The 27,774-nt window shown below is 41.2% G+C and overlaps 1 protein-coding gene across 2 annotated transcripts in view; it reads right to left on the minus strand.

Annotated features, from left to right (window-relative positions):
* The window catches only part of plppr1 (phospholipid phosphatase related 1), a 96,690-nt gene that overhangs the window by 14,938 nt on the left and 53,978 nt on the right, over positions 1–27,774 (minus strand). For both annotated transcript variants that reach the window (XM_061980922.2, XM_061980923.2), the window contains exons 4-6: positions 17,791–17,923; positions 4,061–4,311; positions 658–834 (exon numbers count right to left, since the gene is read on the minus strand). In XM_061980922.2, coding sequence (XP_061836906.2) covers positions 658–834; positions 4,061–4,311; positions 17,791–17,923 — 561 coding nt within the window. The remainder of the gene's footprint in view (positions 1–657; positions 835–4,060; positions 4,312–17,790; positions 17,924–27,774) is intronic.

Consider the following 27,774-nt stretch of genomic DNA (forward strand, 5'->3'; position numbering starts at 1 on the left):
TCCGAATTGTGATTGTCAGTGTCTGCTTTTGAATGCAAACATCAGATTTATCCTCTTCTGCTTCACTTTTGTAAAAACACTAGCAGATCCATTTTACCTTTCGCTTGCAAGACTTCCCTGGACACTTTCAGCAATGAGTTAGACATCGACAGCTAAAATTCTGCGTTAATTAACATGAAGTGTAGACCTTTATTGACAGCAGGCCAAAGCAAACTCCTCAAGAGGAAAATCAGCCTGATATTTCTTTGCAGGATCTTCCTGACAGACAGACGGATGCAAGTTAAAACCTTGGCAAAGGGAACAATCCAATCCCCTGATTAAAGCGACGCTGTGTGCCAGTAAGACTTCTTTTCCTCTATACTCCCGTGTCACTCTTCCCTCCTCTTTAGCAACCTTCCTCCAGTGACACGAGAGAAGCCAACAACAATTACACCATGAAGCCCCTTAGAGTGCAGATTAGAATTTTTTTTTCATCTACCGGTAGCAACTTCCTTCTATGTCAGCAGATATTCCACCTTAACCTGAAACTATTACCCAGAGAGCTGAATTTTGAATTTAGTTCCATGTCCGCATAAAATCTACAAATTATTCTTAGAGAGAAAAATACAATATATTAAGATAATCTTTTACAATGTTTCTAACTTCAGTTGTTCTCACCAGAAAGAGTGCGACTGCCGATCCAAGTATAAATCCAGCAACGACGTCTGAACAGTGGTTCCGGTATTCTGATACGCGGTTGAGTCCAGTAAGGAAAGCTGAGCAGAGCGTGCCCAGACACAACACGGGCTTGGCCAGGCGGCTGGACTTGGTCTTGATGGTACTGGTAATGTACATCTGGAAAAGGAGCAGAGAGTTGGTCAGGCATGCACAAATACAAAATATCACAGACAAGACTGTTGCATTTCTGTCATTGCACAGCTTAGACCCGACCCGGCTAAGATTCAGGCCGTGGGGGACTGGCCCGCTCCTACTTCTAGGAAGCTTTTGCAGCGATTTCTTGGCTTTGCTAATTTCTATCGTCGGTTCAGTCGCGATTATAGTCGGGTCGTGCTACCTCTGACTAAGCTCACATTGACTAATTGGACCCCAGAAGCTAACATGGCTTTTGCTACACTCGAATAATTATTTACATCTGCTCTTGTTTTGGCTCATCCTGATTCTGCGTCAACCTTTCTTGTCGAGTTTGATGCTTCAGACTCTGGTGTGGGGGTTGTCCTTTCCCAGCATGACTCCACCACTGGTGAGCTGCACCCTTGCGCCTTCTTTTCCCCTCACCTGACACCAGCAGAGATCAATTATGATATTGGTAATCGGGAACTCCTAGCTGTTGTGTTGGCTCTGCAGGAATGGAGGTACTTGCTGGAGGGCTCTCAGGAACCATTGACCACAACAACTTGGAATACCTGTGCTCTGCCCAGAGGCCAGAGGCTGAACCCCAGACAAGCACAGTGGGCCTGTTGTCATTCAACTTATCTCTGACATACCTCCCAGGATCCCAGAAAGGCATGTCTGACGCCCGACCTAGATTGCACTTCCATGCAGTGGACAACGCCCCCCCAGAGACTGTTGTTCCATGTTCACATATTTTTAAAGGTCTTCAGTGGAGTGTGAACAAGGAAGTGGAAGAGGCACTTAAACGTTCCCCAGCACCTGCCGCCTGTCCTGTGAGTCGGCTGTTTGTTACACCTGAGCCTCATTCAAAAGTGCTGTCCTGGGCACAGAGCTCCAAGCTGGCTTGCCATCCAGGAGTGAATCTGACCGTTTTTCTTCTGGTGCAGCGTTTTTAGTGGCGTTCTACGAGAATGGAGACTAGGGAATTTGTGTCCGCTTTCTCTGACTGTTCTCGCAACAATCCTTCTCATCTGGATCTTGCTGGACTTTTAAGGTCGTTACCCATCCCCTCCGACCCTTGGTCACATATCGCTTTGAATTTTGTTACGGGACTTCTGCCTTCCAATGGCAACACAGTCTTTCTTACCATGGTGGACCACTTTTCAAAGATGGCACATTTTGCAGTTCTACCTAGGCTACCGTCGCCCCTGGAGACCGCCAACCTCAGCATGTGTTCCGGTTGCACGACATCCCGATTGTTGTGTTCTCTGACGGGTGTCCACAATTTTCGTCCGCAGTCTGAAAGGTTTTCTGCAAGTCCCTGGGAGCATCACCGAGTTTGTCTTTAGGTAACCATCCACAGACAAATTGCCAGACGGAGCGAACAAACCAAGGCTTGGAAGCCATTATACGTTACGTCTGCCACCAACAACCCGCTTCATGGTCATTCAACTTGCCATTGATGGAATATGCCCACAACTCCCTGGTTAGTTCTGCCACAGGGGTCTCTCCCTTCCACGCCGCCTGAGGTTTTCAGCCACCAGCTTTCCCATCCCTGGAGTCCGAGGTTGCACTGACGTTTGTATTGACCTGACACTGACCATTTAACAACCCGGCAACCATGGGTTAAGGCAAATGAGCGTGTATGTACAGTACAATCTGTGGAGATCCATGATTAATGGCATCATTTTTTGTGATTAATGGCATGAGTTAACTCCTTATTTTTGATATCCCTAATTTATTTATAAAATGGTGTCCCATGTTTTACAGTGCTTCACAGTAAAGGCTCTGAAATAAGAAAAAAAACAATCGGAGTAGAAGGTCAGCATATAGCAGGAGGGTTTCACAGATCCCCGTGAATATTGGGGATCAAGTTTTAATGATATTTAGCAGTCATCCTAAACCATACTTGCCAACCCTCCCGAATTTTCAGGGAGACTCCCGAAATTCAGCGCCTCTCCCGAAAACCTCCCGGGACAGATTTTATCCCGAAAATCTCACGAAATTCAGGCGGAGCTGGAGGCCACGCCCCCTCCAGCTCCATGCGGTCCTGAGTGACGTGTTGACAGCCTGTTGTACATGCATATGTGACCCACCCATAATGTGTCACATTTTTGTGTTGATTTATTTAGTTTATTTTGTGGTTTGAATTCGTTTTTGGAGCTGTCATTCCACATTTATCAGTATTCACATTGGTCAGTAGGGGGCAGTAGGGCGTTTCTTCCCAATTGAATGCTATCACCTGCAGACCGGAAGTGTCTTGTCATTCTGATGAGAGCGACCAGTCTGTGAACAATTGAAATGTCCTGTGTGCTTTTTTCTCCTGTATAACAGGTTAGTTTTGGTGAATCAACTCACTGAATAATATCCATGTGATCTTTATAAGTTTAAGTACACATTCTGATGGTGGAGCCTAACTCTAAAGTGTTTGTGAGTTGTAGTTTGTATTTTTGTGCACAGCTGCAGTAATCAATACAAAATGGTGACGTGAGTGCGCAATGTTTATATAGGAACTTCTGATCCTAATTCAGACTCCCAAATTAGAGCTCCCGTTTTCTTATTGATTTTATAATGTATATTTGTATAATGTGTGTGTTCTGAAATAGTGACAGAGAATAGAACAAGGATGGACAATTCAACCCTTAACTCAACAATGAGTAGAGGAGTGTTATGTGTGTGTATATGTGTAAATAAATGAACACTGAAATTCAAGTATTTATTTTATTTATTTATGTATATATATATATATGTATATATATATATATATATATATATATATGTCTTAATAAGGTTATCCAAAAAATAGTGCTCGATACCGTAGTAGAGCGCAATATATGTATGTGTGGGGAAAAAAAAATCACAAGACTATTTCATCTCTACAGGCCTGTTTCATGAGGGGGGGGTACCCTCAATCGTCAGGAGATTCTGAATCTCCTGACGATTGAGGGTACCCCCCTCATGAAACAGGCCTGTAGAGATGAAATAGTCTTGTGATTTTTTTTTCCCCACACATACATATATATATATATATATATATATATAGCTAGAATTCACTGAAAGTCAAGTATTTCTTATATATATATATATATATATATCTTAACCACGCCCCCAACCACGCCCACGCCCAACCCCCGACCACACCCCCCGCCCCCCACCCCCCACCTCCCGAAATCGGAGGTCTCAAGGTTGGCAAGTATGTCCTAAACATGACACAATTCCAGAGTCTCACCGTCAGGTAAACAGCAGAGTAAACACTCAGCGAGGCGTCTTTGGACGGGAAAGATCGGCGAGCGTTCTCCACAATGATGGGGTTTCCAGTGCAGATGTTGCCGTTGACGATAAACTGGTGGTTGAGTCGACACTCTGTGCCGGTGTAGTTGGGTTTGCACACTGACAGGAAGTAGGGCGACAGACCGCCTGTGACCACCTGGCCTGCGTTGACAAAGATGTCCGTGGCGAAGAGGCCAAACGCAAACACGCCTGCAGACACAGATAGTAAATGTAAATAAATAAATGTAGCATTAGATAATCACACTGAATGTCACGGTTGATATTTACTGTCAAATTGGCCTATGGGTTGGGAGCCCGAGCCAAAATCATCATTTACTGCCCAAACAACACCTTTACTTAATTAAAGTAATAACCCAAATGATATACACTCAAATAAATGTAGTTTACACCACCGGCTGTGGCTCGCTGATGACCACCTTTTCATTTGCAGTTATTACGCACCGGAGGAGGTAAGACAACATTTGCAGAAAAATAAGCAAATGCTAATTAAATGCACAATAGTCTGGCATAGTGCCAATAAAGCCTGAGCAGGCTGAAGGATCTCACTGAAGGTCACGTGCTGACCTTCTTCTGTGCTGTTTGGACTGCAGGATAGTTTTAAATCAATAAGGCCAACTAGGTGGGACGGCGTGGCTCACTTGGTAGAGTGGCCAAAAGTAACTAGCAAGGACAGACATGTTTGAATAACGCAGAATAACGAGGTATTGTTTGAACTACATGTGTATAGTTCAATGAAAACATTAGGGGTGTGCATCTCTACCTTAAATGGTGATTTAGGGTTAGGGTAACTCTAACTCTAACTCTAACCCTAATAATTGGCAAAGTCAGGACAATTGCAGTAATACAGCCGAGTAGAAGTGATGGCAGAAGCAAACAGTCTGAAGACGAGTGTCTGCTGACATGTATTAGTCAATATTCAGATGTTTTTGTCATACTCCACGTTCTTACATCAATATACTGCAATACTGCAAGGGGGGCGCTTGGATCCACCAGCCATGCGGAGAGGGGGGGTTTGCTGCCTGGACAACAGCTTGCCCTCCATAGTTCCATGCCCAGACCATGTAGATCCACTGGAGAGGACACTCCAGCAGATACCGGTTCTAAGCCCATCCGATTGGCGAAGGAAACGGGTGCCACATACCTGCCAACTTTTGAAATCAGAAAAACCTAGTAGCCAGGGTCCAGGGGCCGCAAAATGATTGATTGCATTCAGACAGGTTAAAATGTTGCTAAAACCATCACTTTTCTATCAGTCACAGTGACTTTTCAAAACAAAAATATTACAGCAAAAATCATATGGGTTGATTGACATGTTTATTCTGTAAGCTAACTTCAATAGTTTGAAATTATTTTGACAGTTAATGCCAGTTATCCTGTCAACCTTTCACAAGACTTCAGTTTGTTAATTGAAAGTACAAACACTTTTTACAGTAAACAAATGGTAAAACAGTACTAAACAATTCCATTAAAAAAAAAATTGGTGTCACTATTAACTTTCTGTCCAAGCTTGTATAATCTACTGCCTTGTTCAATTGTAAAAAATATTCTGTGCCTAAAATTCACATTTCTATCACAATTATCATACTGTAAACATGGTAAGCTAACTTCATTACAATTAATAGTCCTGTCAATAGCATGGAATTACAATTCAAATGTAGTTTTTTTGTAAGCCTTTCAAAAGAATTCAAAATATGAAAAATTCATGAAAATTAATTGAAGCCATCAGACACTTGAAAAGTGGCACATCACATCTCTAATGTAATCATTTTAACTTTTCAACAGAAATAGCACTGCAAAAATATTAAGGACATACTTCTGTATTTTGGTAGTTATGCTGTCAACATTTAACAAGATTTCTTCAACTTGGACTTGAAAGCATAAATAGTATAAACACTTTTAACAGTATAACAGTACTAAACAATTCCAATAGATAACATTGGTGTCATTACCTTTTTGTGGCTAAAATCCAAATCTACGTTGAAAGTTTTCCACTTGTATCGCTAGCAACGGCATTAGACTTGTGTTCTTTTGTCCCAACGTGGTCTTTTACATCGCTAATTCCTCCGTGTCCGATCGAAAAATCTTGTCTGCACAAGGTGCAATTCGCGTAGTTTTCACCCTTTTTGGAACGGATAATTATTCCCGGATAGGCTTTTGAATATTCTTCACGGAATGACTGCAGTTTTCTTTTCCGTTTAAGACTCGTTTGCCATTTTTCTCCGGCTGATTCCATGACCGTTCGCTCGTTTGGAAACAATGGCAACTGGTGCCTCGTGCTTGGCAGCGGTGCTATAAATAGCCTCGCGCATGGCATTCGGAATGGCTCGATAGGAAGTTACGGGAAGCAGTGTCGATTGTCATTGTTGTTACGCGATTTCGTGAATAAAACTTTCAAAAAAAAATTGTTTTTCTAATTAATGAAAAAACATATTTTTTATCACTGCAACCGTAACCCGGAATAGGTTGATGAAAACCGTACTAATTACGGGAAAACCGGAGTAGTTGGCAGGTATGGTGCCAGGGGCCATCTCCATCCGTGGGAGGGACCATCCCAATGAGACCCCCACCCCTTTTTGGATCTACCCCAGAAGGATGCCGTCGATACTGCAATACCGTGGTGGAGCAAATGATTGTTTCATTCCAAGAAGTCCTTCTGCAAACGTTTCTAAACCATGAACACGACTTCTGATGCCTGTGATCGTTTACTTTCTGCAACTGCTGTGTCCTCATCACGCCCTAACAGCCAACAACATAGAAAGAAATAAGTGCAAAATGTGCACGTTTGCACTGACACCATCAGCTCGGTGAAGCCAGCCGGTCGCTGTGAAATATGACTGCTGATTATGGAGCTGCCTCGCCATGAAATTGCTCTGCTTTGTATTCTCCTCAGGTGTGTTGTGACGATGATGATGATGATGATGATGCAGAGATGTAATTGTGTTTGAGGAAGATGTAGTGGAGGATGCATTGGACACTTGTTGAAAGAATGTCTTCTTTTTTGAATGCAAACCATCAGTCCAAGCTGAAACTTTTGCTGGCTTGGTTTGTTTTTTTTCTTGTTTTAAATGGCCTAATTGCAGCTGTGGGTGCTGCGTTGGTGCTTTAATAAAACTGCTGGAAGAAGTGACTGATTTGTAATTTACTTGTGTTGCTACCAGAATGGAAATGGATTAAGGCAAGACAAGTTAATTTATGAAGCTGGATTTGGACACAGAGGCAATCTGATTAGCATTCAATAAATGAATGCAAAATAGCTGTAAGAAACTATTAAAATGCAGCACAAAGTACGAAGCAAGTGTAATAAGGCAAAGACAAAAATCAATAAGTGCTACTTTTTGCAGTAAGTGTGAGATAGTACTTGACTATTAGTTTTGAACTATGTGGTGACACATACACACACTGTATGTTAGCACATTCTGTTAAGTGTTGCCGTGATGTTAAACAATGCAAAGCTGTCATAGTGTAACTGCATTATTTGTCCAACTCATGGAACTTGAGCACAAAGCACCACGTTGACAAAATAAATAGTTGCTATATTTTCATCCTGCTCTCGTGTTTCATGACAATGAAGCGTTCTATTCTATTCTATTCTACCTATTAGCAGAGGTGGGTAGAGTAGCCAGAAATTGTACTCAAGTAAGAGTACTGTTACTTTAGAGATTTATTACTCAAGTAAAAGTAAGGAGTAGTCACCCAAATATTTACTTGAGTAAAAGTAAAAAGTATGTTGTGAAAAAACTACTCAAGTACTGAGTAACTGATGAGTAACATATACACACACACACACATATATATATATATATATATATACACACACACACACACACACATATATATATACACTTATATATATATATACACATATATATATATATATATATACACACATATATATATCAGAATCAGAATCAGAATCAGCTTTATTGTCATTACGCAAGGTAACGAGATTGAGGCCATTCCATACAGTGCGAAATATATAAAAATATAAAAAATGTAGAAGTGCAATGAATATGGTGTGAAATGAATATATACATGAAAAAAACAAAAACAAAAACAGGGTGGTTGGTGGAATGGGTTATTGCACCGAAGAGAAGGCAGTTATGAGGGACAATGGGGCAGTCCGTTCAGGATGGTTATGGCCCTGGGGAAGAAGCTGTTCTTTAGCCTGTTTGTTTTGGTTTTAATGCACCTGTAGCGCTTCCCAGAGGGCAGCAGGTGGAACAGGTCAGAGCCAGGGTGGGTGCTGTCCTTGATGATGGCACTGGCTCTGTTGAGGCAGCGGGAGGTGTAGATGTCCGTCAGAGAGGGGAGAGGGCGGCCGATGATCTTCTGAGCCGTCTTGACCACTCTTTGCAGCCTCTCCCTGTCTGCTGCAGTGCAGCTGCCGTACCATACCGTAATACAGTAGGTCAGCAGGCTCTCGATGGACGAGCGGTAGAAGGTCAGCAGCAGGTCAGGCTTTAGGTTGTACTTCCCGAGGACTCTAAGGAAGTGTAGCCGCTGCTGAGCCTTCTTGATGATTGATGTGGTGTTGACTGTCCAGGAGAAGTCATTAGAGATGTGGACTCCAAGGTACCTGAAGGTGTGGACCCTCTCTACACGCTCGCCGTTGATGTAGAGGGGGGCAGGGTCGGTGCTGCTCCTCCTGAAGTCGACGATGATCTCTCTGGTCTTGCTGGTGTTGAGAGCGAGGTTGTTCTCCGAAGACCAGGCCGTCAGCTTCAGGACCTCCTCTCTGTAGGCAGCCTCGTCACCCCTGGAGATGAGCCCGACCACTGTGGTATCGTCGGCGAACTTGACGGTAAGGTTGTCACTGTGGGCCGGACTGTAGTCATGGGTGTAAAGGCAGTAGAGGAGGGGGCTCAGCACACAGCCCTGTGGGGAGCCGATGCTCAGCATGCGGGAGGATGAGAGGTGCGGGCCAAGTCTCACATTCTGGGGTCGGTCCGTTAGGAAGTCCCTTATCCAGGCGTTTGTGAGAGGGGGGAGGCCAAGAGTGTCCAGTTTATTGCAGAGTCTGTCCGGGATTATTGTATTGAAGGCAGAGCTATAGTATGTATTCCTGTATGTATATATATATATATATATATATATATACATACATTGATATATACAGTATATAATTTATATTTATTTATTTTCCCGTTTTTGTTTACATGTTAAAGGTGTTTTAATGAATATACATGCATGTTTAACACATATAGATTCCTTTCTTTCATGAAGACAAGAATATAAGTTGGTGTATTACCTGATTCTGATGACTTGCATTGATTGGAATCAGACAGTAGTGATGATAACGTCCACGTTTTCAAATGGAGGAGAAAAAAAGTTCCTCCTTTCTGTCTAATACCACATGAAAGTGGTTGGTTTTTGGCATCTTATTTTCCCAGCTTCCATATTCGTTTTTATACACTTTACAAGAAATACATTGGCGGCAAACTCCGTAGCTTGCTAGCTTGTTTGCGCTGGCTTTCGGAGACTCTTATTTTGAAAGCGCAGGCGCGATGGAGCGGCACTTTTATTGTGAAGACAGGAACTGTGCTGTCAGTCTTTAGGCTTTTGACGGGATGTATGGTTGAAATAAAAAAGGGTCTTTTTTCCTTCACACTTTTGATTGATTGATTGGAACTTTTATTAGTAGATTGCACAGTACAGTACATATTCCGTACAATTGACCACTAAATGGTAACACCCCAATAAGTTTTTCCACTTGTTTAAGTCAGGTCATGTGACCGCCTGGCTCTGTTTGATTGGTCCAACGTCACCAGTGACTGCATCTGATTGGTGGAACGGAGTGAACGTCACCAGTGACTGTATTTGTTGAAACGCAGGCACTATGAAGGTCTGTCTGACAGACCAAAACAAACAAAGCGTGCATTAACAGATCGATAAAAATTAGTAGCGAGTAGCGAGCTGAATGTAGATAAAAGTAGCGGAGTAAAAGTAGCGTTTCTTCTCTATAAATATACTCAAGTAAAAGTAAAAGTATGTTGCATTAAAACTACTCTTAGAAGTACAATTTATCCCAAAAGTTACTCAAGTAGATGTAACGGAGTAAATGTAGCGCGTTACTACCCACCTCTGCCTATTAGTATGGATCAAAATGTCACCACTGAAAACTGGACTGCATTCATTTCCATAGAAACGCTTGTAAAAGACTGCAAAGGTCTTTAAACGTATTTCATGAGTTCCCTCCCAACTTTGCATCCGTCAGACGTTTGCATCGACTCGCTTCCGACAGCAGAGAGGAAGGAGCCGACACAAAGGTCATGGAGACTTCAGCAAGCATGTTTGTTCTTTGACTAGTGTTTCAATGACATGACTCATTTGCAACATCCGGCAAAAAAAGTCTGTAGGATAAATATTGGACTGTCAATTATGAGGAATTATGACATCACACTGAGCAAATGGATACTATTTTTGGAAAAATGCTCCAATTACGTGAGATTACCCGCACTCTGCTGTAGGTGAGTCAGGGTGAGCAAATGAAGCGCTCCTTTTATCATACGTGCTGCTCCTAAACTCTCCCTAAGTTCACTGTAAACAAATATGATGTCACTCACTGTAAACAAATATGATGTCATTCACTGTAAACAAATATGATGTCACTCACTGTAAACAAATATGACGTCACCCACTGTAAACAAATATGACGTCAACCACTGTAGACAAATATGACGTCACCCACTGTAAACAAAGATGACGTCACTCACTGTCGACAAATATGAGGTCACTCTATGTAAACAAATATGAGGTCACTCACTGTAAACAAATATGGCATCACCCTATGTAAACAAATATGACATCACCCTATGTAAACAAATATTACGTCACTCACTGTAAACAAATATGACATCACTCTATGTAAACAAATATGATGTCACTTTATGTAAACAAATATGACGTCACTCACTGTAAACAAATATGGCATCACCCTATGTAAACAAATATGACATCACCCTATGTAAACAAATATTACGTCACTCACTGTAAACAAATATGATGTCACTCTATGTAAACAATTATGACGTCACTCACTGTAAACAAATATGACGTCACTCTATGTAAAAAAATATGATGTCACTCACTGTAAACAAATATGACATCACTCTATGTAAACAAATATGGCGTCACTCACTGTTAACAAATATGGCATCACCCTATGTAAACAAATATGACATCACCCTATGTAAACAAATATTACGTCACTCACTGTAAACAAATATGACATCACTCTATGTAAACAAATATGGCGTCACTCACTGTTAACAAATATGGCATCACCCTATGTAAACAAATATGACATCACCCTATGTAAACAAATATTACGTCACTCACTGTAAACAAATATGACATCACTCTATGTAAACAATTATGACGCCACTCACTGTAAACAAATATGACGTCACTCACTGTAAACAAATGACGTCACTCACTGTAAACAAATATGACGTCACTCTATGTAAAAAAATATGACATCACTCTATGTAAACAATTATGACGCCACTCACTGTAAACAAATATGACGTCACTCACTGTAAACAAATGACGTCACTCACTGTAAACAAATATGACGTCACTCTATGTAAAAAAATATGATGTCACTCACTGTAAACAAATATGACATCACTCTATGTAAACAAACATGGCGTCACTCACTGTTAACAAATATGACGTCACTCACTGTAAACAAATATGATGTCACTCTATGTAAACAAAGATGGTGTTGTGTATACAATAATATGACGTCACTCGTGTGGGACTTTTTCACTGTTTCAGATGTAGATTCCTTGTTGCTATGAAGTATAAATAATAGTCTTCTGGGTTGAATAGCTAGTGTTGTATGTGTGTGAATAAGGAACATATATTAGACTTCTCTCTGCCTCATCTCATTCATGATTTGTTTTAATGTCTTATCCATTATTTTTATGAAATATTGCGTTAATGAAATAAAAATGGAAATGTCATTTTATCTCAGGCTTGGTATTAGATATCTCCAAATGTTGTGACATAACTTACATAATCAATATTGTGTTTTTGTCAGGACAAATGTAAAAGTACAGTTTGTCAAATCCACCTTTGCAAACTACAGTTAAATGTAAAAGTAAAACAATACTAAAGTAGTGGGTGTGTGATTGTCTCCCACACGTCTTTATGAGTATCCACACTGCTGGTGTAAATGTATCCTTAAGATGCAGCTGGTGGGTTTCACTATGTAAGGCACTTGGAGTCTGGAGAGAAAAGCGCTATATAAATATAATTCACTTCTCTTCACAAAAAAATATGAGTCATCCGTAAAAAGAAAAACTTGTGGGCGTTGTGAAAGGTTCAGTAGACAAAGTGACAAACAAGCTATAAATTAGAAAATGAGAGTCGTGTTTGACAAATATGAATTATGGCAATTTTCGCCAGATGGGACATTAAATTTAAATTGTGTTTTTTCTATGATACTAAATTTGTAAATAGTAGAGCTGCAAAAAATATTCATATCTGGCAACTTTTACAATAATGTCTTATTATTTGTCACCAAACATTCTGACTTTGACAAGGTGACTTCTTCTGATTATTTCATGAGCTTTTAAAAGGATATTAGATCCCAGTGGGGCACTTTTTCTTTGACTAATCTTGTATTCAGGCACTTTTTCTTTGACTAATCTTATATTCAGGCACTTTTTCTTTGACTAATCTTATATTCAGGCCAGATTTTTAGCCCTGCCCTTCAACATTTACTGCAGGAGTTAAAACTCCTTACGTGCAAATGTTCCAACATAAAGAAAATGACATAATCAGATCAAACGGGCATTCAAATGGTTAAAATAAAAAAAGGTCTTGGACTGAAGCTGATTGAGAGAAACGTGAGCAAAAGAAGTAGAAAAAAATATGACCAACATTCTTTTATACACTCTTAACTACCTGAGGACTTTTTTTTAAACTTATTTCAAAGTGTCTTGTTGAAATATGAAAGAATTTGTAATAAAGAATATTTAAGTTAACATAAATCCTCTTAAGAAACTTTACATTTGAAGTAACAACCAAAGTTATTGCTGAAAACGCAGCAAAAAAAATGCTGAAGGTATTAAAAGAATTTGTAAGAAATAATATTAAAACTGAACACAAAACATTGTGTTGGAAGTTAACCAAAGTTATTGCTGAAAGGAGCAAAAAGTCCCCCCAATATGCTCTATTTTATTCAAATACTCCATAATAGAGATGCGCGGATAGGCAATTATTTCATCCGCAACCGCATCAGAAAGTCGTCAACCATCCGCCATCCACCCGACCTAACATTTGATCAGAACCGCACCCGCCCGCACCCGCCCGTTGTTATATATCTAATATAGACGATGCAAGGCATTAGTGAGGTTATAAAGCTTTTGCCTGTTAAAGAAAGGAGACTGATCCAATGCAGCACAGACATTCACATGCCACGCTGTCACGACCCAGACGCACACCAGTGCGCAATCATATGGGAGCCGCGCTGAGCGCACCTCCAAGCGCGTCTCGCCGCCGGCGACGGCCGGGTATGGGCCCGACGCTCCAGCGCCATCCATTTTCAGGGCTAGTTGATTCGGCAGGTGGGTTGTTACACACTCCTTAGCGGGTTCCGACTTCCATGGCCACCGTCCTGCTGTCTATATCAACCAGGGTGAGCCCCACCCCTTTCGTGAGCGCACTGCGCGCGGAGTGACCCCTGTTACGCGCCCCCGGCAACAGGGGTGGCGGGCAGGTAAGCTGCGCGGGCGGAGCGCGCGGAGTGACCCCTGTTACGAGCCCCCGGCCACGGGGGTGGCGGGCAGGTAAGCTGCTTACCTGCTGCGCGTGACGCCGGCCGCGGCGAAGGCGGACGAGGCGGGGTGTCGGTGCGGTGGGCGCGGTGGTGACCCTGGACGTGCGTCGGGCCCTTCTCGCGGATCGCCTCAGCTACGGCTCCCGGTGGGGCCCTCTCGGGGGAAGGGGCCTCGGTCCCGTACCCCGGCGAGGCGTCCCTTCTCCGCTCCGTAAAAGTGTCCATCTCTTGTCTTTTTTTTCTTCTGTTGTGGCATATGCTGCAGGTGCCTGCTCGTTTTTCGTATGTGAGTAACAACATTTAACTATGTATATATATTTACCAATTGGTTTAACTGCCACCCGCCTGAATCTATTTAAAATCAATTTTTTTTTTATTTCAACCACCTGACCCGACCCGACCCGACCCGCGGATAAAATCTAATTTTTTTTAATTTCATCCGCCCGATCCGCGGATAATCCGCGGACTCCGCGGTTGTGCCCGCAAACCGCGCATCTCTAGTCCATAAGTCTAAGCTGGATGCAGGAGAAATCTGCATTCTTCTCCTACTGGCCTCAACACTGAATGTGGAAGCCTCCTCCTCCAACCAGACCACCACTCAGACATCAACCGCTAACATGCTAACATGCTAACATTCACATAAATCATATTCTTGGATGAATATTGAACAATCAAAGTTTGCTTTGTTCACAAAACAGTTGAAGGTGAACTCTTTAGCGCACCACTAAACTAAATATCTTGACCTTGGTCTAGACCAGATGTCCACATTGGTGTGTGTGGATCAATACACATGAACTATTGATCCATTTATATTTCAAGTATATTATCAGTCTGTGCTCGGCAGGTTTGCCTTCCATCACATGTATTGATCCAACATCGCTTGGAAAGGGAATCCATCGGTTTGATTAATTGTAGAAAAAGAAAACATTGGATTTAAGAACGGCAGACTTTATATGAAGTTTGTCACTTGTAATATCAACTATTTTAAACCTTAAGTCTATTTTCCCGTCTGTGGTATCATCAAAACAAAAAACTACGGTGGTCGGGAAAGGTCATGACAAATGCCACAAGACGATATCTGTGACGTGTGTGTGTGTGTGTGTGTGTGTGTGTGTGTGTGTGTGTGTGTGACGTGGAGTCCAGCGACAGTTTGGGTGTTTAAACGCATGTTTTGACCCCCTGAGTTTGAGTTTACACCTGAGTGTATCTCCGACTGTCTCTCCTCCACTGCCAGGCATTTCAATATCACAACTTTCCGCTACAGCACCATTGCAAAAGCCACAGTGCATCCAAACGACACAACACAAGCGGTAGAAAATGGATGAATGGATATTCCCAATCAAAGCATGATCATAACAATCCACATTTTGTGTTGTTTATGTGTGAAACTGGTATCTAAACATGGAAGTGTAGCTCCTCCTCTGAATGCAAGTGCTCCTAAAGCAGGAATACTGTCCCAAACTCGCACGGCTGCGGTATTTGTGACCCCGAGATGCAGGAACCAGGAGAACAAAGAGCAGGTACGATTATTTGAATATACTCCAAAGCAGAGCAGCAGGTGTGGAGCGGCTGCCAATCAGCAGCAGGTGAGGGGAAAACAGCGCTCAGCGGTACAAGCAGGAAATAGAAGCAAAATAAGAGCACTGATAGAAAATAAAACACAAAACAAGGAAGCACGAACAGAAATAAAGTGACAGATCGTCACGAATACAAATGATGTATTTCTAGTACAAAATACCAAATGTGGATAAAGACCAACACACAGCAGGATTCTTTTAAGTGTCATTAAAGCGTTTAAGTCCTTTTTGTGTGGAGCTATTTAAAAATACACATTTGATTAAAGCAAAATAATTGTGCGTTCATGGAGTTAGAACTTGAAAATTGTCTGTCTAGGGTGCGCTTATTAATGACGAAAAAGTATATGTATGTATATGTATGTATATATATATATATATATATATATATATATATATATATATATATGTATGTATATATATATATATATATATATATATATATATATATATATATATATATATATATATATATATATATATATATCTATATATCTGCGATTCACCGCGATTAATTTTGAGTTAACTATGAACATTGCAATTATTGTGTTTAAATATTGTAATTGTTTGCCAAAGACATACCTGCCAACTTTTGAAATCAGAAAAACCTAGTAGCCAGGGTCCAGGGGCCGCAGGCCCCGGTAGGTCCAGGACAAAGTCCTGGTGGGGGGTTCAGGCTTCGCCATCACTTTTCTATCAGTCACAGTGACTTTTCAAAACAAAAATATTACAGCAAAAATCATATGGGTTGATTGACATGTTTATTCTGTAAGCTAACTTCAATAGTTTGAAATTATTTTGACAGTTAATGCCAGTTATCCTGTCAACCTTTCACAAGACTTCAATTTGTTCATTGAAAGTATAAACACTTTTTACAGTAAACAAATGGTAAAACAGTACTAAACAATTCCATTAAAAAAAAATTGGTGTCATTATTAACTTTCTGTCCAAGCTTGTATAATCTACTGCCTTGTTCAATTGTAAAAAATATTCTGTGCCTAAAATTCACATTTCTATCACAATTATCATACTGTAAACATGGTAAGCTAACTTCATTAAAATTAATAGTCCTGTCAATAGCATGGAATTACAATTCAAATGTAGTTTTTTTGTAAGCCTTTCAAAAGAATTCAAAATATGAAAAATTCATGAAAATGAATTGAAGCCATCAGACACTTGAAAAGTGGCACATCACATCTCTAATGTAATCATTTGAACTTTTCAACAGAAATAGCACTGCAAAAATATTAAGGACATACTTCTGTATTTTGGTAGTTATGCTGTCAACATTTAACAAGATTTCTTCAACTTGGACTTGAAAGCATAAATAGTATAAACACTTTTAACAGTATAACAGTACTAAACAATTCCAATAGATAACATTGGTGTCATTACCTTTTTGTGGCTAAAATCCGAAAAACGTTGAAAGTTTTCCACTTGTATCGCTAGCAACGGCATTAGACTTGTGTTTTTTTGTCCCAACGTGGTCTTTTACATGGCTAATTCCTCCGTGTCCGATCGAAAAATCTTGTCTGCACAAGGTGCAATTCGCGTAGTTTTCACCCTTTTTGGAAGGGATAATTATTCCCGGATAGGCTTTTGAATATTCTTCACGGAATGACTGCAGTTTTCTTTTCGGTTTAAGACTCGTTTGCGATTTTTCTCCGGCTGATTCCATGATCGTTCGCTCGTTTGGAAACAATGGCAACTGGTGCCTTGTGCTTTGCAGCGGTGCTATAAATAGCCTCGCGCATGGCATTCAGAATGGCTCGATAGGAAGTTACGGGAAGCAGTGTCGATTGTCATTGTTGTTACGCGATTTCGTGAATAAAACTTTTTAAAAAATCTTTTTTTTTAATTAATGAAAAACCGTATTTTTTATCACTGCAACCGTAACCCGGAATAGGTTGATGAAAACCGTACTAATTACGGGAAAACCGGAGTAGTTGGCAGGTATGCAAAGAGATACTTTTTAAATCAGATTAATCACACTTTTGATTAATCCTGACTAATCACTGGGTTTCATTTGTTTGCATGAATACAATTTGGCTAAGAAAATATCTCAATATTTGGATACAAATGCAATTTGGTGGTCAGAATGCTTGAAGAAATAAAAGCAGGTGTAAGTTGAAACCCCACCTGACATAACCAGAGGACAACATTTCACCTGACATAACATAACATAACATAACATAACATAACATAACATAACATAACATAACATAACATAACATAACATAACACCTGACATTCCACCTGACATAACCAGAAGACAAGATTGAGGCAGAAATGTGTGAAGTGTCTCACCGATGAAGCGGATGATGCGGCGGATGAGAGGGTTGAGGTAACAACAGTCGCCAGTGACGATGGTCTTCTCCTGGGCCAGCAGGGACTCCCTGGTGGACTTCATGGTGTACATGGACACCTCACCCACCACAATCTACCAAGAAGAGATGAACTTGTTGGAATGTGGAAGAAATAAAAAGTGTTGGTCATCTCCATTATCCTGCTGACATGTCATCACCTGGAATGATGCTGGACTAGTAAATGAGATTACCTGCGATGATGCTGGACTAGTAAATGAGATTACCTGGGATGATGCTGGACTAGTAAATGAGATTACCTGGGATGATGCTGGACTAGTAAATGAGATTACCTGGCATGATGCTGGACTAGTAAATGAGATTACCTGGGATGATGCTGGACTAGTAAATGAGATTACCTGCGATGATGCTGGACTAGTAAATTAGATTACCTGGGATGATGCTGGACTAGTAAATGAGATTACCTGGGATGATGCTGGACTAGTAAATGAGATTACCTGCGATGATGCTGGACTAGTAAATGAGATTACCTGCGATGATGCTGGACTAGTAAATTAGATTACCTGGGATGATGCTGGACTAGTAAATGAGATTACCTGCGATGATGCTGGACTAGTACATGAGATTACCTGGGATGATGCTGGACTAGTAAATGAGATTACCTGGCATGATGCTGGACTAGTAAATGAGATTACCTGGGATGATGCTGGACTAGTAAATGAGATTACCTGGGATGATGCTGGACTAGTAAATGAGATTACCTGGGATGATGCTGGACTAGTAAATGATATTACCTGGGATGATGCTGGACTAGTAAATGAGATTACCTGGGATGCTGCTGGATTAGTAAATGAGATTACCTGGGATGATGCTGGACTAGTAAATGAGATTACCTGTGATGCTGCTTGACTGGTAAATGAGATTACCTGGGATGATGCTGGACTAGTAAATGAGATTACCTGGGATGATGCTGGACTAGTAAATGAGATTACCTGGGATGATGCTGGACTAGTAAATGAGATTACCTGGGATGATGCTGGACTAGTAAATGAGATTATCTGGGATGATGCTGGACTAGTAAATGAGATTCCTCCAGTGAGACCAGCTGAGACTTTGTGGGTTATTGTTTGTGTGTTTGTGTGAAAGTCTCACAATGAAAGTGTTTATTACCTAAGCAGCGTTTGTTGATCAACAAGAAAACTGCTGCAAATTGAATTTACTTCAATTTTTGTTTCATTTTATTCCTGAACTCAATTTTAAAAAAGTGTTCAAATGTATTTAGTTTTCTAAATGATTTCAAGCTGGTGCAAAGATGATTTTAAAATCATATTAAATCAGCTAAAGAAAATGTTACCCAAATCAGATCATGTAGTTGATCAGACCCAACTGAACTGCAGAAAGGTAACTATGGTAATTACAACTGGTGTGTCCCGATACAACATTTTCACTTCCGATTGGATATCGATACAGCCTTGATTATTGAGCTGATACAGATATTGATCTGCTACGATATCAGCACAAATCGTACACACGTGTCTTCTTGTGTAGTGTGGAATGAGAGAACCAGTCAAAGAAAGAAGAATGGTAAGTATGAACAACACTAACCTGACCATCTGGAATGGACATTTGCTGTCTTTAAGTAAGCCACATTATGCTTGGGACTGTTTTGAAGGCTTGAAATGAGTTTAAGTCATGTCTCCATTCATCAGCATGAAGAAGGATTCAAATGCATTTATCAAAGACGTGTTTTCATCTGGACGTCTCACACCCACTAAATGTCAAAAAAAGAGAAACCGACCTGGAGACACCTGAAAGGAATTCACCCTCCAGAGGATACCGACTATTGATTTGGATTCTTACTCTTCTCCTTCCAGAAAGTCCTCCACCACCACCAAGACACTTCACAAGCAGCCTTAAATCTTCATCACACTTTGGCTGAACATGAAGAGACGCTGGATGGATCTTAATAACGTCACCGCGGTCATTCATGGAAGACTGGATCTTAATAACGTCACCACAGACTGACAGTGACCTTGAAAGTCGGTCCAATGTCAACATGAACATGACAGATTGCAACTTCTCAACATGTTCAGGCGTGGTCTTTGTCATGCCAATCACCTTAAACACAGGAGAACAACTCATAAATCATCTTAAGTAGAAGATCTACACCAGGTGGAGATGCCACCATCGCAGTTCACTTCCAGACTTGTTAGACAAACATTTGCAGCAAAGTCCTAAAAGACTGGAGTGTTCCTGTTGTACAGAAGAACTTGGACCACATTGGCACATCCTTTGGAGGGGCCGTTGGTGCAAATTGCAGCCACGCTTCCGTCAGCTGTGGCTTCCAGGGCAGCTGTGGCTATGAAAGTAGCTTACCACCACCAGGTGTGAATGATTGATGGGTTCTACATGTAAAGCGACTTTGGGTACTTATAAAAGCGCTATATAAATCCCAGTTATTATTATTATTATTATTATTACCCTTGCATTGGCATTTTAACTTTGTTAGCAAAACATACAACACTGAGGTCCAAACTTGTGATTTACATAACTGAGGCGTTCCTCAAGGCACTCCTTTAAGTCCTCTCCTTTTTGACACATTTGTCATGTGATTAATGTCATAGGCTTTATTTACTTCTGATGCAATCAGTAGTCATTGGTTCAACTTCTTTAGTTGTACTCGTGATGTTCCTCAAGGTTCCATTTTAGATCCTCTCTTTTCCATCTTTTGGGCAATTTAATTGGTGGTTCACAAATTTAAAGAAACTGTCCACTTTAACCCCCAGATGGCAGTAGAGTGTTGAATATCTTAAAAAAATGTGTTTTGTCGCAATTCCAATTTTGACCACAGTGTCAGTTGCTATATAAAGAGGTGCTTTCTATCATTTTCAGCAGACTGCATTGCAAAAAGGATTACTATTGCAACAACACTTCATCAGGAGGGTAAAACTAACCTGTCTCACGAAGGTCTAAACCCAGCTCACATTCCCTATTAGTGGGTGGATTCTGCGTCACAGTAAGAGGAAGAGGATCAAAAAGCTCTTTAAATTAAAAACAAATAACCTTCACTACTGAACAGTTTTGCAGCAGATTGTAAAGTGTTGTCATAGAGAAAGTCCTAAAACTGACTAAATAAACACCTACCGTATTTTCCGCACTATTAGCCGCACCTAAAAACCACAAATTTACTCAAAAGCTGACAGTGCGGCTTTTAACCCGGTGCGCTTTATATATGGATAAATATTAAGATTCATTTTCATAAAGTTTCGATCTCGCAACTTCGGTAAATAGCCGCCATCTTTTTTCCCGGTAAAACAGGAAGCGCTTCTTCTTCTACGCAAGCAACCGCCAAGGTAAGCACCCGCCCCCATAGAACAGGAAGCGCTTCTTCTTCTACTGTAAGCAACCACCCGCCCGCGTAGAAGAAGAAAAAGAGCGCGGATATACCGTACGTTTCATTTCCTTTGTGTGTTTACATCTGTAAAGACCACAAAATGGCTCCTACTAAGCGTCAGGGATCCGGTTCATGAAAAGACGCAATCTCTCCATCCGCACACGGATTACTATTTCACAGCAACTGATATTCCTGTGAACCGCACTGTGGATACAACGGGAGCACGTACGGTGAATATTCGCACCACAGGGAATGAGAAGTCATCCTTCACTGTGGTTCTAGCTTGCCATGCTAATGGCCAGAAACTTCCACCCATGGTGATATTCAAAAGGAAGACCTTGCCAAAAGAGACCTTTCCAGCCGGCGTCATCATAAAAGCTAACTCGAAGGGATGGATGAAGAAAAGATGAGCGAGTGGTTAAGGTAAGTTTAAGTTTACGCGAAGAGGCCGGGTGGCTTTTTTCACGCAGCTCTGTCCATGTTGATATACGTATGTTTGTGATTGCACATTTGCGTACATTTTGGGAGTGAACAGAGTTGTTAGAATGCTGGTTTTTAATATATTATTAAAGTTTGACTGACCTATCTGACTGTTTTTTGACATTCCTTTAGCGCAGTTAGATGCGGCTTACAACACCGGGCGGCTTATAGGTGGACAAAGTTTTGAAATATGCCGTTCATTGAAGGCGCGGCTTTTAACCCAGGGCGCCTTATGGTGCGGAAAATACGGTACATCAAATGTCTACTGTGGAGGACCACAGAATATGTTGTAGAAAAAAGACAAATAGTGAAAGGTTAGGCTTCTTGAAATGTGGCCCTCAAATCAAAATAGTTAAATATCACTCATTTTGTTGGGATTTGTTTATGATCTAGTTAGGTTTTGTAGGAAAAACTAAACAAATACAAATCATGCATTCCGCAAATAGAAGTAATTGAAAATGAAATAATCACCGAATGGAAAAACATCCAATGAGGATCCATTAATGCAAAGCAGTGAAACCAATCAGATGCTATTTTGATATCATCATTCCTCTGAAGTATTTTGCTGCATCTTTCCATCTAACACGATAATCTGCAACTGTGTCAGACATATTTGTCTCCCCTGAAGGAAGAAAAGATCCAAACTGCACATGAGGCTCATTTTGTCATTTTACATTTGAAAAAGTCGATGTGGAAACCCACTAAAAACATGTTTGTGGTATTGAAAATGCATAATTAGCAATATTTCAATAGCAGTTTTAATATTCAAACAAATATCCATCAAGCACTGCAGGAAAAACATTTCCAATTGCATTATTTTTGTCATGATCCGTGGTCCGGATCATGTTTTCGTTATGTTCTGTTAGTTTAACTCCATTATTTCCTAGTTTTTGTGCACTCTTGTTTGTTTTGGTTGCCATGGTGACATATGATTTTCACCTGCCGCTGGTGTTCTGACGCTCACCTGGCTCTAATCAAGAAGACTATTTAAACCGCCTTTGCCAGTCAGTCGGCCTGGCGTCCTTGCTCGTTTCAGGTCTGATTCTATAGTTATGCTAGTTATTGGTTTCATGCCACAGTTTCATGTTGTTCTATGCCATAGTTCACGTTAGTTGTTTCATGCCACAGTTTCATGTTGTTCTATGCCATAGTTCATGTTAGTTGTTTCATGCCACAGTTTCATGTTGTTCTATGCCATAGTTCATGTTAGTTGTTTCATACCACAGTTTCATGTTGTTTCATGCCATAGTTCACGTTAGTTGTTTCATGCCACAGTTTCATAGTTGTTCCATGCCATAGTTCATGTTAGTTGTTTCATACCACAGTTTCATACTTGTTCCATGCCATAGTTCATGTTAGTTGTTTCATGCCACAGTTTCATACTTGTTCCATGCCATAGTTCATGTTAGTTGTTTCATGCCACAGTTTCATAGTTGTTCCATGCCATAGTTCATGTTAGTTGATTCATGCCACAGTTTCATGTTGTTCTATGGCATAGTTCATGTTAGTTGTTTCATACCACAGTTTCATAGTTGTTCCATGCCATAGTTCATGTTAGTTGTTTCATGCCACAGTTTCATAGTTGTTCCATGCCATAGTTCATGTTAGTTGTTTCATGCCACAGTTTCATGTTGTTCTATGCCATAGTTCATGTTAGTTGTTTCATGCCACAGTTTCATACTTGTTCCATGCCATAGTTCTTGTTAGTTGTTTCATGCCACAGTTTCATGTTGTGCTATATTACCCACAATGTTTCACACCTATATTACCCACAATGCTCACAGGTATATTACCCACAATGCTTCACAGGTATATTACCCACAATGCTTCACACACACACACACACACACACACACACACACACACACACACACACACACACACACACACACACACACACACACACACACACACACACACACACACACACACACACACACACCTTGCAGTAGTGAGGTGGATGACATACTATGGTCTGATCCAGCCAGGTGATGATTACAATCACTAACTTTTGAGTAGGTTCTTTCATAGACTTGCTGTTGCCTAAGTCTGCACAACTACTCTATGCCCTCATTTGTATTTATCTCCAAATAACCTTTTTATTTATCTTACCTGACGTTAGTAAAAATACATATTTTCAGTTTGCAGCATCGTTGTTGAGCAGTTGTTGAGAAGAAGACAGAATGTTTGGACTTTGTCTTCAGGTCCTTACGTGTAAACCCACTTCAAAGTAAACAATGCTAGGATTTGCCAATATATTGTGTCAGTAATCATTCATCACACATGCTAGAAATGCCCCAAACATGTGATTTCTTCTAGTAAAATAGAGTTTTTACAAGTGAAAATAAAAGGACAGAAGACATGTTGGCTGCTGGACTTGAAACAAGCACAGTCCACTTGTGTGCTACAACACTGACACCTGCTGGACGACTCTTGTCAGTCCACTTGTGTGCTACAACACTGACACCTGCTGGACGACTCTTCACACTTCTCTTCTAAACTATTCAAACCTGGGATTGCTTTTGGTTTGATTTAACTGACTGGACTACTTTGCACTACCACATGAAAAGATGCACAATGACATTATGTGCAAAACATCATCACTTTCATATCAAACATTTGTTGAAATCTTTATTTGGCAGAATAATGTTGATCATGAAGCAAGAAGCTTCCTGGCAATACACAACTTGCAATGATTGTTTAATAAGTACATATTAAACTTCCTGTCAATACAGAAGAGTGATTCATAAATAAATATTAAACTTCCAGGACTGAGCTTTGTTTGGAGTAAAACTAGTTGAGTCTTACGTGATGAGATAAACACACAAGTGCAGTTCTAACTTCAACATGGAATAACATGACTGAGTCTCATTTTAAGCATTAAATCAGTTTTATTTTTAAGCATGTTTTGTTGTCATTTACTTTCCTACCTTCTAATTAACCCAAGGGCTGAGCTCACCCCTTCAGACACAAACAATATATTCTGACCTGCAAATAGCCTGAGAGTCACACCTATCCCCCCGGCTCCATCATTGTGGCACACCTGAGAGACTTCCACCTGAGAGACTTCCACCTGAGAGACTTCCACCTGAGAGACTTCTACCTGAGAGACTTCCACCAGAGAGACTTCCACCTGAGAGACTTCCACCAGAGAGACTTCCACCTGAGAGACTTCCACCTGAGAGACTTCCACCAGAGAGACTTCCACCTGAGAGACTTCTACCTGAGAGACTTCTACCTGAGAGACTTCCACCTGAGAGACTTCCACCTGAGAGACTTCTACCTGAGAGACTTCCACTTGAGAGACTTCCACCAGAGAGACTTCCACCTGAGAGACTTCCACCTGAGAGACTTCCACCAGAGAGACTTCCACCTGAGAGACTTCTACCTGAGAGACTTCTGCCTGAGAGACTTCCACCAGAGAGACTTCCACCTGAGAGACTTCCACCTGAGAGACTTCTACCTGAGAGACTTCCACCAGAGAGACTTCTACCTGAGAGACTTCCACCTGAGAGACTTCCACCTGAGAGACTTCCACCAGAGAGACTTCCACCTGAGAGACTTCCACCAGAGAGACTTCTACCTGAGAGACTTCTACCTGAGAGACTTCCACCAGAGAGACTTCTACCCGAGAGACTTCCACCTGAGAGACTTCCACCTGAGGGACTACTACCTGAGAGACTTCCACCAGAGAGACTTCCACCTGAGAGACTTCCACCTGAGAGACTTCCACCAGAGAGACTTCCACCTGAGAGACTTCCACCTGAGAGACTTCCACCAGAGAGACTTCCACCTGAGAGACTTCCACCTGAGAGACTTCCACCTGAGAGACTTCCACCAGAGAGACATCCACCAGAGAGACTTCCACCAGAGAGACTTCCAGATGAGAGACTTCCACCTGAGAGACTTCCACCTGAGAGACTTCCACCTGAGAGACTTCCACCAGAGAGACTTCCACCTGAGAGATTTCTACCTGAGAGACTTCTACCTGAGAGACTTCTACCTGAGAGACTTCCACCAGAGAGACTTCCACCTGAGAGACTTCCACCTGAGAGACTTCCACCAGAGAGACTTCCACCTGAGTGACTTCCACCTGGGAGACTTCCACCAGAGAGACTTCCACCTGAGAGACTTCCACCTGAGAGACTTCCACCAGAGAGAGTTCCACCAGAGAGACTTCTACCTGAGAGACTTCTACCTGAGAGACTTCCACCAGAGAGACTTCCACCTGAGAGACTTCCACCTGAGAGACTTCCACCAGAGAGACTTCCACCTGAGAGACTTCCACCTGAGAGATTTCTACCTGAGAGACTTCCACCTGAGAGACTTCCACCAGAGAGACTTCCACCAGAGAGACTTCCAGATGAGAGACTTCCACCTGAGAGACTTCCACCTGAGAGACTTCTACCTGAGAGATTTCCACCAGAGAGACTTCCACCAGAGAGACTTCCACCTGAGAGACTTGCACCCTGGACCATAGCCCAGATGGCGGACAGCTAGAACCACCATTGGGATCCAGCTGTGCATTAAAAGTGCAGTTGAAGTGTGTAGTCAGTGTCACTTGAACCCTCAGTAGCCGCAGTGAGGACTTCCTGTTCCAGCCATGTCAGCACTTATGTGCATTTCCACAACAATAATAATCATGACGGTTGGTTCCAGAATGTAAACGTACATTTAAAAGTAGGACACGCTTCTTTTCAAGAGGTGTCGTGCTGCTATTGTGTTACACTTTATTGTGACACACTGCAGTATTCAAAGAGCACCTGCAGGCTGCTACTCTATTCAATATTAAACATGTTTATCACACATCTCATGACTTTTGTTGTTTTATTCAGCCTGGCATTTTATCTTTAAAGCTGAAATGTAGAATACAGGATTACACCACTGGTGGTGCACACTGTGGTTGTCTACTATTATGCACTTGGAGTTCATATACAGTGGAACCTCCATTTATGAACTCCTCATTGTACAAACTTTTTGATTTACAAACCACGGGGCGAATACATTGTCTTAAGGCACGTACCACCCATTGTGTGCCTTGCAGAGCAGCCATTTTGTGCCCGGCAGCACATGAAATGTGGGCGGGCTGATTGATCTCCGGTACTTATTCAGTCAGTAAAGCAGCGCTGTCGTTAGCTACTGTGCTAATTGTTACTTGATGTACTTTTTAGGTGTTTACATGTTTCTACTTTTGTTACCTCAACATGAGTCCAAAGAAAGCCATGGACAAGCTACGTGTTCATTGAAAGATACAGAAAGTATCCACAGCGTTGTTGACACAGCCTCTCCACTCTCCTTCCCTTCCGCCACGCGCTAAAAGAGCTGAACCAACAAGGTCAAGTCTATTTGATTTATTCCTAATCATTGTAGCGACCTGGCTGTTAAAGTTAAGAAGTTGGGAGTGCACCACAGTGCTAGTGACAGTGTGTCGGCTGGAAATGAGCACAATTGAGCGAGTTGTTGTTGTTTTGACTTTGTTATTAAATAGAAAAGTTGACCTTGTTATGTTTGTTGGATACACATTACTGTATAGTGCTTTATATTGTGGTCAAAGTGTACAAACCTGTCATAAAATATGGACTTTTGTGAAGGCTGGAAGCTATTATTCATGTTCACATTGTTTCTTATGGACACCTCTGCTTCCATATGTCAACTTTTCTATTTACAAACCAATACCGTTGAAAAATGGAGGCTTCAAGTTGTGCTTTCCAACAACTACTATTATTTCTATAATTCAATGGTACATATGGCAAACACTGAAGGTGGCTAAGGTGATGACTGATGAGTAATGTAAACAGTGAAGTAATGTCAACAGCTAAGGTGATGAATAATGTAAACAGTGAAGGTGGCTAAGGTGATGAGTAATGTAAACAATGAAGGTGGCTAAGGTGATGAGTAATGTAAACAATGAAGGTGGCTAAGGTGATGAGTAATGTAAACAATGAAGTGTTGTAAACAGCTAAAGTGATGAGTAATGTAAACAATGAAGATGGCTAAGGTGATGAGTAATGTAAACAATGAAAGTGGCTAAGGTGATGAGTAATGTAAACAATGAAGTGTTGTAAACAGCTAAAGTGATGAGTAATGTAAACA

This window comes from Nerophis lumbriciformis, linkage group LG20 (assembly GCF_033978685.3).
Source record: "Nerophis lumbriciformis linkage group LG20, RoL_Nlum_v2.1, whole genome shotgun sequence".
In the NCBI taxonomy this organism is placed as follows: domain Eukaryota; kingdom Metazoa; phylum Chordata; class Actinopteri; order Syngnathiformes; family Syngnathidae; genus Nerophis; species Nerophis lumbriciformis.